Raw genomic sequence first — 14,476 nt, 5'->3', positions numbered from 1 at the left:
AGTAGCTGGTTCCAAAGGACAGACAGAAAAATTCCTGGTTGAGGAATGAGGAGCTTTGTGTTTGTGTGTCTGTTTGTGTTTAGGTGAAGGAGCACCGTGCATTCACTCTGGACACCATGTCGCATCACTCGTCTTCTACTGAGCTGCTGCAGGAGATCAGACAGATGATGACTCAGTTGAAGAGTTACCTCCTGCAGAGCACAGAGCTGCAGGTCATGCTGGAACCACAACACCAGTACACACAAGAAAAACTAGGTGAAACTTCACACGTCCCACAGGAAACCCAGCTTCATCTCTGACCTCAGCATTTTATTACACTTGTGTGTGTAAACAGTTTGTCACACTGTGAATGTGATGTGTGCAACATTGAGAGACACATTTAAAAATAATCATGCACTTTGAGTGTCACATGTTATATCTTAACATCAGATCAAAGAGATTTGCCCAAATCAAAATGTAACAAATAAAAATCCAGTTACTTTAAAAGCAATAATTGAAGGGTTCAGATGCAAAACCTAGTAAGTAATTTTTTACATGGAGATTTAAAGGAAAAGGGCACGAGAAAATGTCCAGCTTTCCATTGATAAATGAAAATGGCCTGTTAAAATTTCTTTAATATTTTGCACGCTGATAGATACCGATGCAGCCAACTGCATGTTTGTGTCAACTAAGAATTTATGTTTTGTTTTGTTTTTTGGATATACTGGGTTTTGCTTCTGAACCCCTCAATTAAAAAAATAATACGAAAGAAATTAAATGTAATTCTCAAATGGTAAAAATGTAGAACTTCATTTAAATTAATTACAAATTTATAACATTGAAACATGGCTATATAAGGGCCTCACTATTTCCTTTAAAACATCACAGTTAGTGGGATGGCATAACTTTTTTTTCATAAGAATTGTGCATTTGGTGATAAAAGCATACATTTTGGCAAAGATGTAGCCAAACATATTTATTTGACCAAAATTGGAGTAACTTTAACTTTTGACCCCTGTACAAACTGAAATTGACCTTTGTCATCATTTTTGCTGTTTTTAACCACATAACTCCAGAACATCCCATCATAGATGGTCCAAACTATACCTTTTTGGACTCTTTATAATCAGACAAATTATGCAATATGTTTTTCAATACGATTGGAGCATTTTTCAATTTTCATTTTGAAAAATGTTCGCCATGACAACCATGATGAAAATTCACAATATCCAAATTTTTCTTTTTTTCATATGTTGGCTACTTTGTATCAAATTTGGGTGCTTTTATCACAAAATGCAAAATTATTTTGCCTGGCCAGTGGATTTTTTAACTTGGTGCAGCAGCACCAAGTTTTACAACTAGACAAGTCAAGGATTGAAAATGTCCAAGTCACTGAATATGTCTTGAAGTTCAGTTCAACCAATCAGTCAGTCTGTCTAGAGCAGGACGTCCTCAGAAACTGAATGAGTGTGTATGAAGGAGACCAGTGAGGGAAGCCACTAAGAGATCTCCTCTGAAGGAGTAGAAGCTCCGATGGATCTGACTGGAGCAACTGTTCAACAGCTTCAGCCTCTTTCTTGATTGGTTCCTAGAGACCTTGGAACCATGTGACCCTGGGACCAGCAATCTTGGAACCACTACAATCTTGGAACCACAACACAAAACCTATGAAAATCTCCTGTTATCCCACCCACCCCCGCTTTTTTTTAATGTCATTTCTAAAACTGAACAGCATGCGCTCTTCAACCTGTCTTAAAGTCCACTGCAGAAAACACGCTGTGCTTTGAAAAGCTTCCAATGATGTAGCGGCTCCGAGATCATATCAGTACCGCTGTTACCGAGGTCGTTTGGTTTTGAGGTCTCCACTTACCTTTTGATTGACACACAGAAAGATATTGTTAAAAACCTAAAATGTTCCATCATCACTCCCACTTGCCTTCTTGCAAACCTGATCCCCCAGTTGGAAAACAACTACTCCAGTGCAATAAAATACAAGAATTCTTCAGCCAAAGCCGTCTACAGTGATACTTAGTTGTACTGACGGTACTTTAGAAAGATGTTTCAACTCTGAGCTAATGATCAAAGTGATGATTAGATGTCTTGTTGCTTCATAATGAAAGTGTTCCTAATATTTTGTCCTTGTGTGTGTGCAGACAGCATCGTGGAAGCGGCTCTGTGTAAGAGCGTGCTGAAGCCCCTCAGGGAGCCCATTTATCAGAGTCTGGAAAAACTGCATGAGAATGACAGCAGCCTGAAGAAACTCACACAGAACCAGGTGCCACGTGTGGACCGGAGCACAAATAACTCAATTAGTACTCTTCAAAGATGCAGTAATAGAAGTACAGGAAGGCAGGAACACTAAACCATCCATCCACCTGTCTACATGCATCATTCATTCTTCTGGCATCAGTCTGTGCATCCATCATCTACTGTATCTCTCTATCCATTTATCTACATTTTAATTATCCATCTTCTCCATCATGATCTTCTGTCTATCCATTCATCCACTGATTATAGCTGTGCCCCTGATTTCCCTGATGAACTCATCCACCTGCCTGAAGAGTTGAACTAGTTAGAATCAGTTAGTTTAGTGGCAGGATGGAATAAATATGTGGTAGGACTTCTACTCATTTTGTCATCTTTCCTTCCATTTTTACTTTCAGCCTTTACTTGACATCCATCCATCAAGCCTTCAAACCTTACTTTGTTCATCAATCCATTAGTTTTTTGTTCCTTTCAGCCATTTATCCTTCCATCATGCACCATCTACTGGGTCTGTCCCTTCATCCAGTGACTGCAGAGCAGGTGGATCTCTGGACAGGAGTTGGACTAACAATTTGGAGACTGTGGTTTGACTCCAGGCTACCCGTCTGTCGGGCAATATGCTCCATCTGCAGTGTTTCATTCTACCCAGCTATAAATGGGTACTAGCCTTCCCTGGGGAAGTAACCTGTGATGGACTGGTGTCCCATCCTGGTGGAGTCATAGACTCCAATTTACTTCACACTATGGTATCCAGGGTTAAGCATGGGCCCGATGGGCTTCAGAGCATTACTTCTTCTTCTTCTTCACCCATTACTGTGTTTATCTGTTCAACCTTCTATCATTCATCATTCCTTCTTAGTTTCATCATGTGTCACTGAATCATTATTAATCTCCCACATACTCCTTTATCCATCCATCAGTCCATGTTTTCTTTGGCCCTTCCATCCATCTGTTGGCCCACCCATTATCATTTTCTATCATTCATCTTTCCATCCATGCCTCTTGCGTCCATATGCACGAGGGGCAATTTGAGAAGTTTTGAGCCTGACCCAAAAAAAGTAAGGTGTGGTTCTCCATCTTTTGCATTCTGGGAAACCAACATTTCTCAACATTGCACCCACTGAGTTAAAACTTAACACGTTCTCGAGAAATGCTGGATTGTCAGACTATAAAAGATGGAGAACTACACCCTGCTTTTCCAGGGTCAGGCTCAAAACTTCTCAATCTGCCCTTGTACATCATTCCATCATAAGTTTTGTCATTGATCATCTCTTGTTCTTCCTTTCTGTGATGTCCTTCCATTAACCACTTCATCTTTTTAATCTGTCACCTCACAACATCCGTCCTTTTATCAGCCCTTTATTCTGTCATCCATACATTCTTTCATCATGTCATTTCTTAATTCAAGAATCCATCCTTACAATCATCTATCAGTCCAGTCATTGTGCACTTTTGGTTCCATCCCTTCATCCAGGTTGGGCAGACTGATGTTATGGAGCTTTTGGCAGTAGTAGTAGTAGTAGTAGTAGTAGTACCAGCGGTGTTGATAACGTTGTGTGTACTGTTGTTCCAGTCTGTTGTCCTGGGCAGCACCACCACAGCTTTAGGGGTAACCACTGCTGTCCCTGAGGCTCCTGCTATGGAGAAGATCAGCATTAAACTGAGTAACCTCCATCTGGATTATTCTCCTCAGAAGAAGATAGAATTGTTGCTCAAGGCCTGTAAAATCATCTACGACTCCATGTCTGTCAGCTGCCCAGGTAATCATCCTTAAACCATTGACACTGTGAAAAAACATACATCAGTCATAGTAAATGGGCCCACTGTGGAGACCCCAAGCAAACAGAGGAGGAGGTCACTTATGAGCTCCTCAGTGGTTCTACTCCATGAAAGAATCTACACAACATCAAGGATAATCCCCAACACTTAGCTAAACTCATGAACAGTAACCAGCCTCATTAAGCCACAAGGTCAGGGGAGTTTCCACACAGCCTATTTTAAGAAGAAGAAAAGAAGACTTCCTCCTTGGTTGACAGCCTTTCAGCTCGTGTTGCTGGAGCACGATTTCTGTGTGTTGTCTTCAACACCGTCATTACTAATTCATCCTGAGGTTCTGTTGGACTGTTAAAGAGGAACCTGGTTCATGAAGATCCAAAATTGTGCTCTGGAAGCCTTTGATTCAGTCTTTAATTTTATTCCTCCTTTAAATCTAAGAAGGTTCTGATTCTCCAGTCGGCTCTTAACTGTCAAGATACTGAGTGGGGTGATCTATGACCCCAGTCAAATATTTATGTGTGCCATTATGATATTTTCAGTCAGAAAAATGTGTCCTACCATTTGTCAGTCTACTTGTCCAGCAGCTTTTTTGTTTGTTTGTGAAACAGTAATTGTCCCATTGATGCAGAAAGGATAACGGAAAGTTATGTCAGGTCTTTTAGGCCCTGGAAGATCTTTTTTCATTAATGGCTTTGATTTTATCATATAAATTCAATAATTAATTATATTGCAACATTTCAGAATATCTGTCAAAGATAAAGGAAGCAGAAAAGGTGCAACGAACATAAACAGAGCCATTTAAAAAGTATAAAATATAACAGTGCCATAAATGACCCCACTCAGTCATTTTAGTTGTCCCGCCAGTCAGTTGAAAACATTTATCAACAATTCAATCTGTGGAACTGTTCACAGCTTTTACATTCATCTCGGTGTGTGGAAACTGTTGACCCACTGAAACTCTGAATTACAGTCTGAAAAAAAAGAGAATGCACTGCTCAAATTTAAAATAAATAGATGAATAAATAAAATAAGGTAACAATTTGCATGTATCTTTTTATTCTAACTCACTAACAACCTGAGTTAGTTTGACTTTTAGTATCAGACTAACTCAGATGAAGCAAAACATTTAGTTCTGTGGTTTCGTGCACTTGATTTGCTTTCTGTGTTACTATTAAGTTGAACCAACTTAATTAAAATCTTTTAGTGTCATTATGTAGCAAAATTATTTATTTTTAATTTAAGTTATTCTAACTTCTTTTTACCTATGTTCTAGAAACGTCCCTGCAAAGTGTTACCTTATTGGTTTTTTTTCACACTAATTAGGTTTTACAGTCAAACAGTTAAATTTAAACCCATTCTCAATCTGTGCTGACACTGTTTTTTAAACTGTGACAATTTTGTACCAACATCCTGTAAGTTTCAACTTACAAAAATGTAAACATGCAAAATACTCAACAATATATATAATATATATATATATATATTAGTGTAATTCAAAAAACATTTTTTAATTATATGAAATAAAGTTGACATTCTGACTTAAAACTCAGGTTTTTAGCTGTGTTGTATGTAAACGTATGTTCAATATGGGTGTGTGTGTGTGTGTGTGTGTGTTTAGGGCGGGCCCACGGCGCTGATGACTTCCTGCCTGTAATGATGTACGTCCTGGCGAGATCCAATCTGGTGGCCTTGCAGCTGGATGTTGAATACATGATGGAGTTGATGGACCCGTCGCTCACACTAGGAGAAGGTACACACACACACACACAAACTTTCTGTCACGCACGCTGTGTTATGGCCACATAACGCTGTCACATTGTGTGTTGCGTGCAGGTTCGTACTATCTGACCACCACATACGGCGCTCTGGAGCACATAAAGAGTTTTGACCAGCAGAGGTCAGCGACACGGCAGCTCAGCAGGGAGGTTCAGGACTCCATCCACCGCTGGGAGAGACGACGCACGCTCAACCAGGAGCGCATGGCCCACGCATCTGTCCGGGTACACACACTCATGTGCACACCAGTCAGCATCTATGTTGTCACAACGGCATGAACTCAAACTATCAGATGGCTGTCACATGACCACGCTGACGATTCATTGGACCTATTTTTTATTCCTGTTGTTAAATAGACTGGATTTCCATCTGAATCAGAACCTCAAAGCGCTTTACAGTAATACCTCACATCCCCCAAATTCACACACTGATGTCATCAAGGTGCTCAGCTGCACACTGGCAGTAACTTGGGGGCTGAGGCCCTTAGGGCCCTTAGTGACTTTCTGCTCTGATACGGATTTAGACTGACGACCATCACCTCCCCATTGTTGTTATATCAAGTTATGAAAATATGAAACTTGATCACGTTTTTAAGACTACATCTTGGACTTTGGCCTTTAAGACTGAAGAAGAACCTAACTTAGGAAAAGCCTATGGAGTCATGAGGTTTGTATAAAGGTGTTTGGCGATGCTAATACCTTCTCTGGAGAATTTAGCTCCCAGTCTTTAGGATCCTAATGATTCCTCTTGTGAAACCTTGACACTAACCAATGACCTGAGGGGATGACTGGATGTCTGTGGTACAGTAGTGTTCAGAATAATAGTAGTGCTATGTGACTAAAAAGATTAATCCAGGTTTTGAGTATATTTCTTATTGTTACATGGGAAACAAGGTACCAGTAGATTCAGTAGATTCTCACAAATCCAACAAGACCAAGCATTCATGATATGCACACTCTGAAGGCTATGAAATTGGGCTATTAGTAAAAAAAAAGTAGAAAAGGGGGTGTTCACAATAATAGTAGCATCTGCTGTTGATGATACAAACTCAAAACTATTATGTTCAAACTGCTTTTTTAGCAATCCTGTGAATCACTAAACTAGTATTTAGTTGTATAACCACAGTTTTTCTGATTTCTTCACATCTGTGAGGCATTAATTTTGTTGGTTTGGAACCAAGATTTTGCTTGTTTACTAGTGTGCTTGGGGTCATTGTCTAGTTGAAACACCCATTTCAAGGGCATGTCCTCTTCAGCAACATGACCTCTTCAAGTATTTTGACATATCCAAACTGATCCATGATACCTGGTATGCGATATATAGGCCACCATAGTAGGAGAAACATGCCCATATCATGATGCTTGCACCACCATGCTTCACTGTCTTCACTGTGAACTGTGGCTTGAATTCAGAGTTTGGGGGTTGTTTCACAAACTGTCTGTGGCCCTTGGACCCAAAAAGAACAATTTTACTCTCATCAGTCCACAAAATATTCCTCCATTTCTCTTTAGGCCAGTTGATGTGTTCTTTGGCAAATTGCACGTCTTTTATTTAACAGAGGGACTTTGCGGAGGATTCTTGCAAATAATTAGCTTCACACAGGCGTCTTCTAACTGTCACAGCACTTACAGGTAACTCCAGACTGTCTTTGATCATCCTGGAGCTGATCAATGGTGAGCTTTTGCCATTCTGGTTATTCTTCTATCCATTTTGATGGTTGTTTTCCGTTGTCTTCCACGCGTCTCTGTTTTTTTTTTTTAGTTTTTTTATTTTTGTCATTTTAACGATTGGAGATCATTGTAGATGAACATCCTATAGTTTTTGCACCTGCATATAGTTTTCCACTCTCCAGTCAACTTTTTAATCAAACTACGCTGTTCTTCTAACAATGTCTTGAACGTCCCCATTTTCCTCAGGCTTTCAAAGAGAAAAGCATGTTCAACAGGTGCTGGCTTCATCCTTAAATAGGGGACAGCTGATTCACACCTGTTTGTTCCACAAAATTGACAAACTCACTGACTGAATGCCACACTACTATTATTGTGAACACCCCCTTTTCTATTTTTTTTTACTAATAGCCAATGTCATAGCCTTAAGAGTGTTGCATATCATGAATGCTTGGTCTTGTTGGATTTGTGAGAATCTACTGAATCTACTGGTACCTTGTTTCCCATGTAACAATAAAAAATATACTCAAAACCTGGATTAATCTTTTTAGTCACATAGCACTACTATTATTCTGAACACTACTGTACGTGGTCTCTCTGGAGGTTCCTTTGGTATCACTGGAATGACTTTGGGCCAAAAACAAAAGGTAATGTCGAGAGAGGCACCTGAGTTGTATCTCTTGCATTGTGAAGGGATGTCACCTATGACCTCTTGGTCATGTGGCACTGAACATGATCCAGTATGTCAGTGCCTCAGTGTTGATGATCCTAGCGGCTGGAAAGGAATCAACATGTCACCTGGTTGCAGCGCTTAGAGGGCTACTTTCAAGAGATGATGGTGGACCAGTTGTCTGCCTGGGTGGTTGACAGCCATAACCTAAGACGTGTGTGTGTGTGTGTGTGTGTGTGTGTGTGTGTGTGTGTGTGTGTGTGTGTGTGTGTGTGTGTGTGTGTGTGTGTGTGTGTACAATGTTAAAGGATTTTGAATTTCACTGCATTCTCTTCAGTGTTACAATGCTTCCATTACCAGTGTAAACAAACAGTGCCCCCTTCAGGCCCCTGAATAAAGTTCACATGCAGTGCTTGTGATGTTACTTTGTTGCACAAAGACGATGTTATTCAGATTCACTACTTAATGACAAACCATCCAAACTGTTTTCAACTCAGAAAAACACATTGATTTTTTTGAATCATGTTGAATCTGCAAATATCTGCAGGATTCTAAAAAGCCAAGATGATTCCAGCTGTTGTCCTTTTAAATCACTCTCCTATCACACTTTTTGTCTGTTTGGATCTCCATCAATCAGAGTGTCCTTCTGTCATGCTGTCGTCCTGAATCAAAGATCCTCACTCGCACATGGTGAACTTGTTTAACTTGTGTGTTTGTTGTGCAGGACTTCCTAACAGTGTGCTGTCCTGAGATGGGAATCAACCCCAAAACTCTGGGCATCCTCCCGACAACAACAGTCCAGCAGCTGTCGGACCAGTGCGCTGCACGCTTTGAACAAGGTGATCTAATGCACAGTGCTCACGAGGTTTGGGTCTGTACCAGGCTTTTCACACTTTGAGGGATGAAGGATTTTTCAGTGTTCAGCCACTTTGAGTTGCTGCTGAACTTTGAAAGTAGTTCAAACCCCAAGCCAGATTCCAACCATTTGATGAGTCCTGGTTTTCAGTAATCAAACTATGGTTACCCTGGTGTAGTGGATGTTTTTGTGTGTGTGTGTGTGTTAGCTTGTACAAATCATCATCCGTCAGCAAAACAAACTCTGCCATGTTTAGCTAAACGCACCTCCATAGTGTGTGTGTGGGTGGGGTTCGCAGTGTACAATGGTACAAAATGTATGGAACCAAATTTGCACGCTAAATGCAATGCAGCACAAATGGGATCCATGTCATGTGACCAGCCCAGTCTCGTGCTCCCGTGACAAAATGAGTCAAATTTTCGTGACAGGGTTTTTTTTTAACTCACTATTACTAACCCTACTCCCACCCCCAACCCTAACCTTAACCATAGCCTAATCTTACTCCTTCCTCCCCACCCTAACCTTAACCACCACCCCCCCACTTCACTTTTAATTTCGTGCAGCCATCACGGAATGAATGAGAATGAATTTGTGCTGTCGTGACGAAAATGAGGCCATTTTCGTCACAATATCACAAACCAATAGATTAATGTATATTTTGTGCTGCTGAATCACGACATGCCGTGAGACTGGGTTGCATGTGACATACAAAGCACCAATCAAATGACAAGGATCCACTCAGCCGTGATATATTTAGAGAATAACCCTGTTGTGTCTGATTTGCAGATGTTCATGCTGGTTATACAGTCGCAAATTGAACTTTACCGGCGACGTGTAAGCGGGGTAAAAAGGAGTTTTACGTATCACCGTAAAACGGCTATTTGTGACCGTATAACTACATGAACGTCCGCAAATCATCAGACACAAGGGGGTTATTCCCATTCGAATTCAATTCCATCGTTTGCACGGTTTATTTTTCTGTAGGTAATTCGGTCGGCGAGGCTTACCGTCGAGCCGAGGCAGGATCGCTCCAACAGCGGTCAGAGCGCAGAGTAATCCATCAAACGTGAAAATCCATCAAATGTGAAACGGTAATTCTGTATCAGAATCCACATCGATACTTTCGTATGGTAGCTTAAATTCACCCATTTCGGCGGCGGCGGTGTTGTCGGTACGCGACTTTCTCTTGCTCTCAGCTAACAGCTAGCAGCGCGCGCGGCTGGTGTTTTGTCAAATTGTGCGTTTCATCACATAAATCGACAGTTTCACGTCCTGACAATACTACGCATGCATGCACAGTTGTGCGGAGGACAGGAATGATATTCGACAGGAATGACATCTCGTCAGAACAGCGGTCAGGGCGCAGAGTAATACATCCAAATGTGAAATGGTCAAATATTTTGCCACTGTTACCCCAATATTATACAGCCTTAAATCTCACACGATTAACCAATCAGATTTGTGGAAAAAATTGTAATTGGATTAGAATTTGTATGATAATTTATCTTATGAAAAGCCACTTCTAACAAGACTATGACCTTGAAATTTTTTTCTATTGTAAAAATTTGTGGAATTTGACACTGGTCTTGGTGGAGGTTTGTGCTCTAGTTTCATATGTTGTTTCACACTTTGACTCATATTTAAATGAGTCATTTGGTCAGTTGTGTTATTTTGTTGCTTCCTGTGTGTCTCAGACTCCTACACACTCAGTGTGTATACAGACGGTGTTCTCCGGCCCCTCGCCCTGACAGATCTGGCTCTCAGTGTTAAGAACAGCCTCCAGCCGGGTGCCTACTGCTTCGTCTATCACCCTGCCAACCAGGGTGACGACCTGCGGTGCCACAGCGGCCCCTGTGACCCGCCCCCAGGTCAACCTGCAGAAAGCTGCCGCATCGCTGACGCGGCAGCTGGTGATTCGACGGCAGCAGAAGAGGAGAGTCTGATCAGTTTGTAACTGCTCCGGCATCACTGTGGTCATGACATGGACATGGAGACTGACCCAAAGCACTGAGTGAAATCAAGAAGCCAAAAAAATTTTAGGACTTTGCTTTAATGTCAGATCTGTTCATGTCATTTAAAGTACAGATTAAAATAAAAAGAGGTGTTCCGTTTCAGTATCCATCAGTGTTTGGACATAATGTCCACATGCTTCATGTCGGAGCAGCTAATCATCCTGACAGCACAGACTACATGCAGTGACAGACGACAAAAAAAAAAAAAAAAGAAACAGCACAGACTTCTGGATGTCAACACGGGGTCTGGAACCCCGGGCACTGCAGGAGATACAGTTTTCTGTCTGTCTAATTATAATACAGACTGCACATACAGACTATTATCATCATGTTTATTGTTAGAATAGTTAGAAGTGATTTTGTCCCTCTGATGCTCAAACATGTGATCTCTGCGTCATACAGGAGACAAAGACAACTTGTACTTGTATCAAATGAGAAAACACATTATTTCAGTATTAAAAACAGCAGATTTTTTCTTTGTGGAAGTACACTGCAAAAACTCAAAACCAACCAAGTATGTTTATCTAATTTCTCTTATATAAGGAATTGTTTTAGACTATGCATCTTAAATATTTAAAGCTACAGTATGTATGATTTAGTGTCATCTAGTGGTGGGACTGCAGACTGCATTTTACCATCACAGGTCATGATTTTGTTATGTTTTTGCTTCATTGTGATGGGGATTAATGCTCTCTCACCTTCTGCTGGGGTAAGGAAATATGTAATTTATGAATTTTTAAAAAACATGAAATCAAGGTGTTTTAAATAGAAGCACTTTCTAAGATTTTTTCACTGAAGATATTTCAGGTGGATGATCTAATATCAGAATCAGAATATTTTATTAATCTGGGTGGTGGGGCGGGGGGGGATGCATTTGGTCCATCTCCTCTGTGCAAAATAGCAAGTAAGAAAACAAGTACTTCCACCTCATATTTTACTTATGTGGTTGTGTCTTATATGATATACATTGATTAAGATGTTTTGACTAGAAATTAGACAAATACAGTCCTGTGTACCTGGTAAGATTTTGAGTTTTATGCAATATAGTTTTGGCCACTAAAGGTCCCGTTTTCTTTTTCAACTGATTTGCACAGTTACTATGTTTGTTTTGTTTTCTATATATCCACAGTAAATAAATGGACTTTTACAACAAGTGGCTGCTTCTTGTTTTCTTTTGACATGAATAAAACAAAGTATGTCACATGATATTCATTTTAAGCCAAGTCAGGCAAAGGGTTACATAATGTCTCACGAGGCTCATTCCTAGTTTAACTTTCACTTATGGTGCCCACGTTCTGTCCATAATAAAAATAATTTAATAATTTTCAATTATATGTAAAAGTGCTGCACAAAATCAAATATCAAGCATATTCATAGGGTGTGTGGCAGGGTGCACCCTGGACAGGACGCCAGTCTACATTATGATTATTATTAATAGTTGTAGTTATTATTTTTCATGTAGCCACACATTATTTATACCTGCTTACTCCAATAAGAATAAGAGGGCTTCTTAAAGAAAAATTAACAGGTCTGTGTGAGCCAGAATTCTTGCTGGTTGGCAGGTGTTCAAATACTTATTTTCCTCACTGTACTTTTCTTTTCGTCCCATTTCATTAGTTTTCACAATCAAAACATAATTTAAATAAAAGTTGATTTTCTTCACTTGGCTGTGATGGAGCATGTTCTTTGGGATGTGGCATTTATTTATCAACACCTGGTACTTACTGTTTTTATTTATTTATTTGTACACACACAAACACATACACATTAGCTTTTGTTTGTATGACAGCATTAAACAAACTTTCTTTAAATTTCCAGGTTCTATCACTTCTCACAGGTCCACCACAAAACCTCATGGTTTCTTTGCATAAATTTCAGTGCAGATTTGTTATTTTGAGTGAAACTGTAAATAAACAAAGAGACATGGGGGGTCCTCAGTGTACAGAAGAACACAACTGTAACAACTGAAGAATGTTCAATTGTTTGCGTTGTGCTGTTTATATCCAGTGTATTATATATATATATATCCAATAGTGAGGTTTAGGGGTTATTTCTGATTGATGTTTAAAGAATTCAAGGATTTTGCTTTTTACATTTAATACAAGTGTATATATTCTGAAAGGGTGATAAATAAAGTTATTATTGTTTCCCTCTGACAAGACAACAGAGACATCCTCATCTTTGTTTTGTTTCTTATATTTTCATGATTTTGACAAAGGTTGTTTTTATTCACTGATACCGTTAATACTGCAATTCAATATAACAATGAAATATTTTATTTTAAAATATGTAAAACATTGGAGAACTTGTTTTTATTCAGGACCACAGGAAAAAGTTCCTTGTTTGCTTTGATCATTCAGTTTTATTACGTTTTTTACATTTTCATGATTTTGACAAAGGATGTTTTTTTATTCACTGACACTGTTAATATTGTAATTTAATATAACAATGAAGTATTTTTATTTTAAAATATGTAAAACATTGGACTTATTTTTATTTAGGACCACAGGAAAAAGTTCCTTGTTTTCTTTGATCATTCAGTTTAGTTTGGTTTTTATGTTGTATATATATATATATATATATATATATATATATATATATATTCCCACCTTATCATGGTGGGGGAGTTTGTGTACCCGGATGATCCAAGGAGCTATGTTGTTGGGGGCTTTGTGCCCCTGGTAGGGTCTCCTAAGGCAAACAGGTGACGGGTCAGACTAAGGGCAGTTCAGAAGCTCCCATGACCAGTACAAAATCAAGGACCGAGACGTTGCCCAGTATGGCGGAGCCGGGGCCCCACCCTGGAGCCAGGCCTGGGGTTTGGGCTCGCGCACGAGTGCCTGGTGGTCGGCCCTTAGCCCGCGGAGCCCGGCCAGGCTCAGCCCAAAAGAGCAATGTGGGCCTGTCGACTGATCACCACCTGGTGGTGAGTTGGATCCGCTGGGAGGGGAGGAAGCCGGTCAGACCTGGCAGGCCCCAAACGTATTGTGAGGGTCTGCTGGGAACGACTGGTGGAACCCTGTGTCAGCGAGGTCTTCAACTCACACTTCTGGGAGAGCTTCTCCAACATCCCAGGGGAGGTTGGAGACATGGAGTCCAAGTGAACCATGTTCTCCAACCTCCATTGTCGATGCGGCTGCTCGTAGCTGTCATCGCAAGGTCTCTGGTGCCTGCTGTGGCGGCAATCCCCGAACCCGGTGGTGGACGCCAGAAGTAAGGGATGCCGTCAAGCTGAGAAGGAGTCCTACTTTCTTTGTTGGTAAGTCGGACCTCGGGGGCAGATAACAGGTACCGGCAGGCCAAGTGTGCTGCAGCCTGTGCGATCGCAGAGACAAAAACTCGGGTCTGGGAGGAGTTCGGGGAGGCCATGGAGGAGGACTATCATCGGCCTCGAGGAAATTCTGGCAAACCCTCTGAGACCCCAGGAGGCGGAAGCAGCTCTCCACCCGCACTGTCTACAGTGCGGGTGGGGAGC

The 14,476-nt window shown here is 40.6% G+C and overlaps 1 protein-coding gene across 1 annotated transcript in view; it reads left to right on the top strand.

Annotated features, from left to right (window-relative positions):
- Positions 1-12,154, top strand: part of rin3 (Ras and Rab interactor 3) — a 61,451-nt gene extending 49,297 nt beyond the window's left edge. Inside the window, 7 exon segments of the mRNA XM_034195422.1 lie at positions 84-255; positions 2,133-2,254; positions 3,818-4,004; positions 5,639-5,770; positions 5,854-6,020; positions 8,858-8,972; positions 10,684-12,154. Of these exon segments, the coding sequence (XP_034051313.1) occupies positions 84-255; positions 2,133-2,254; positions 3,818-4,004; positions 5,639-5,770; positions 5,854-6,020; positions 8,858-8,972; positions 10,684-10,943 (1,155 nt within the window). The 3' untranslated portion in view covers positions 10,944-12,154.
- Positions 12,155-14,476: the final 2,322 nt, after the last annotated feature.

The sequence above is a fragment of the Thalassophryne amazonica genome, chromosome 19 (genome assembly GCF_902500255.1).
Source record: "Thalassophryne amazonica chromosome 19, fThaAma1.1, whole genome shotgun sequence".
Taxonomy (NCBI): Eukaryota; Metazoa; Chordata; class Actinopteri; order Batrachoidiformes; family Batrachoididae; genus Thalassophryne; species Thalassophryne amazonica.
This window is presented reverse-complemented; position numbering and strand designations above follow the sequence as displayed.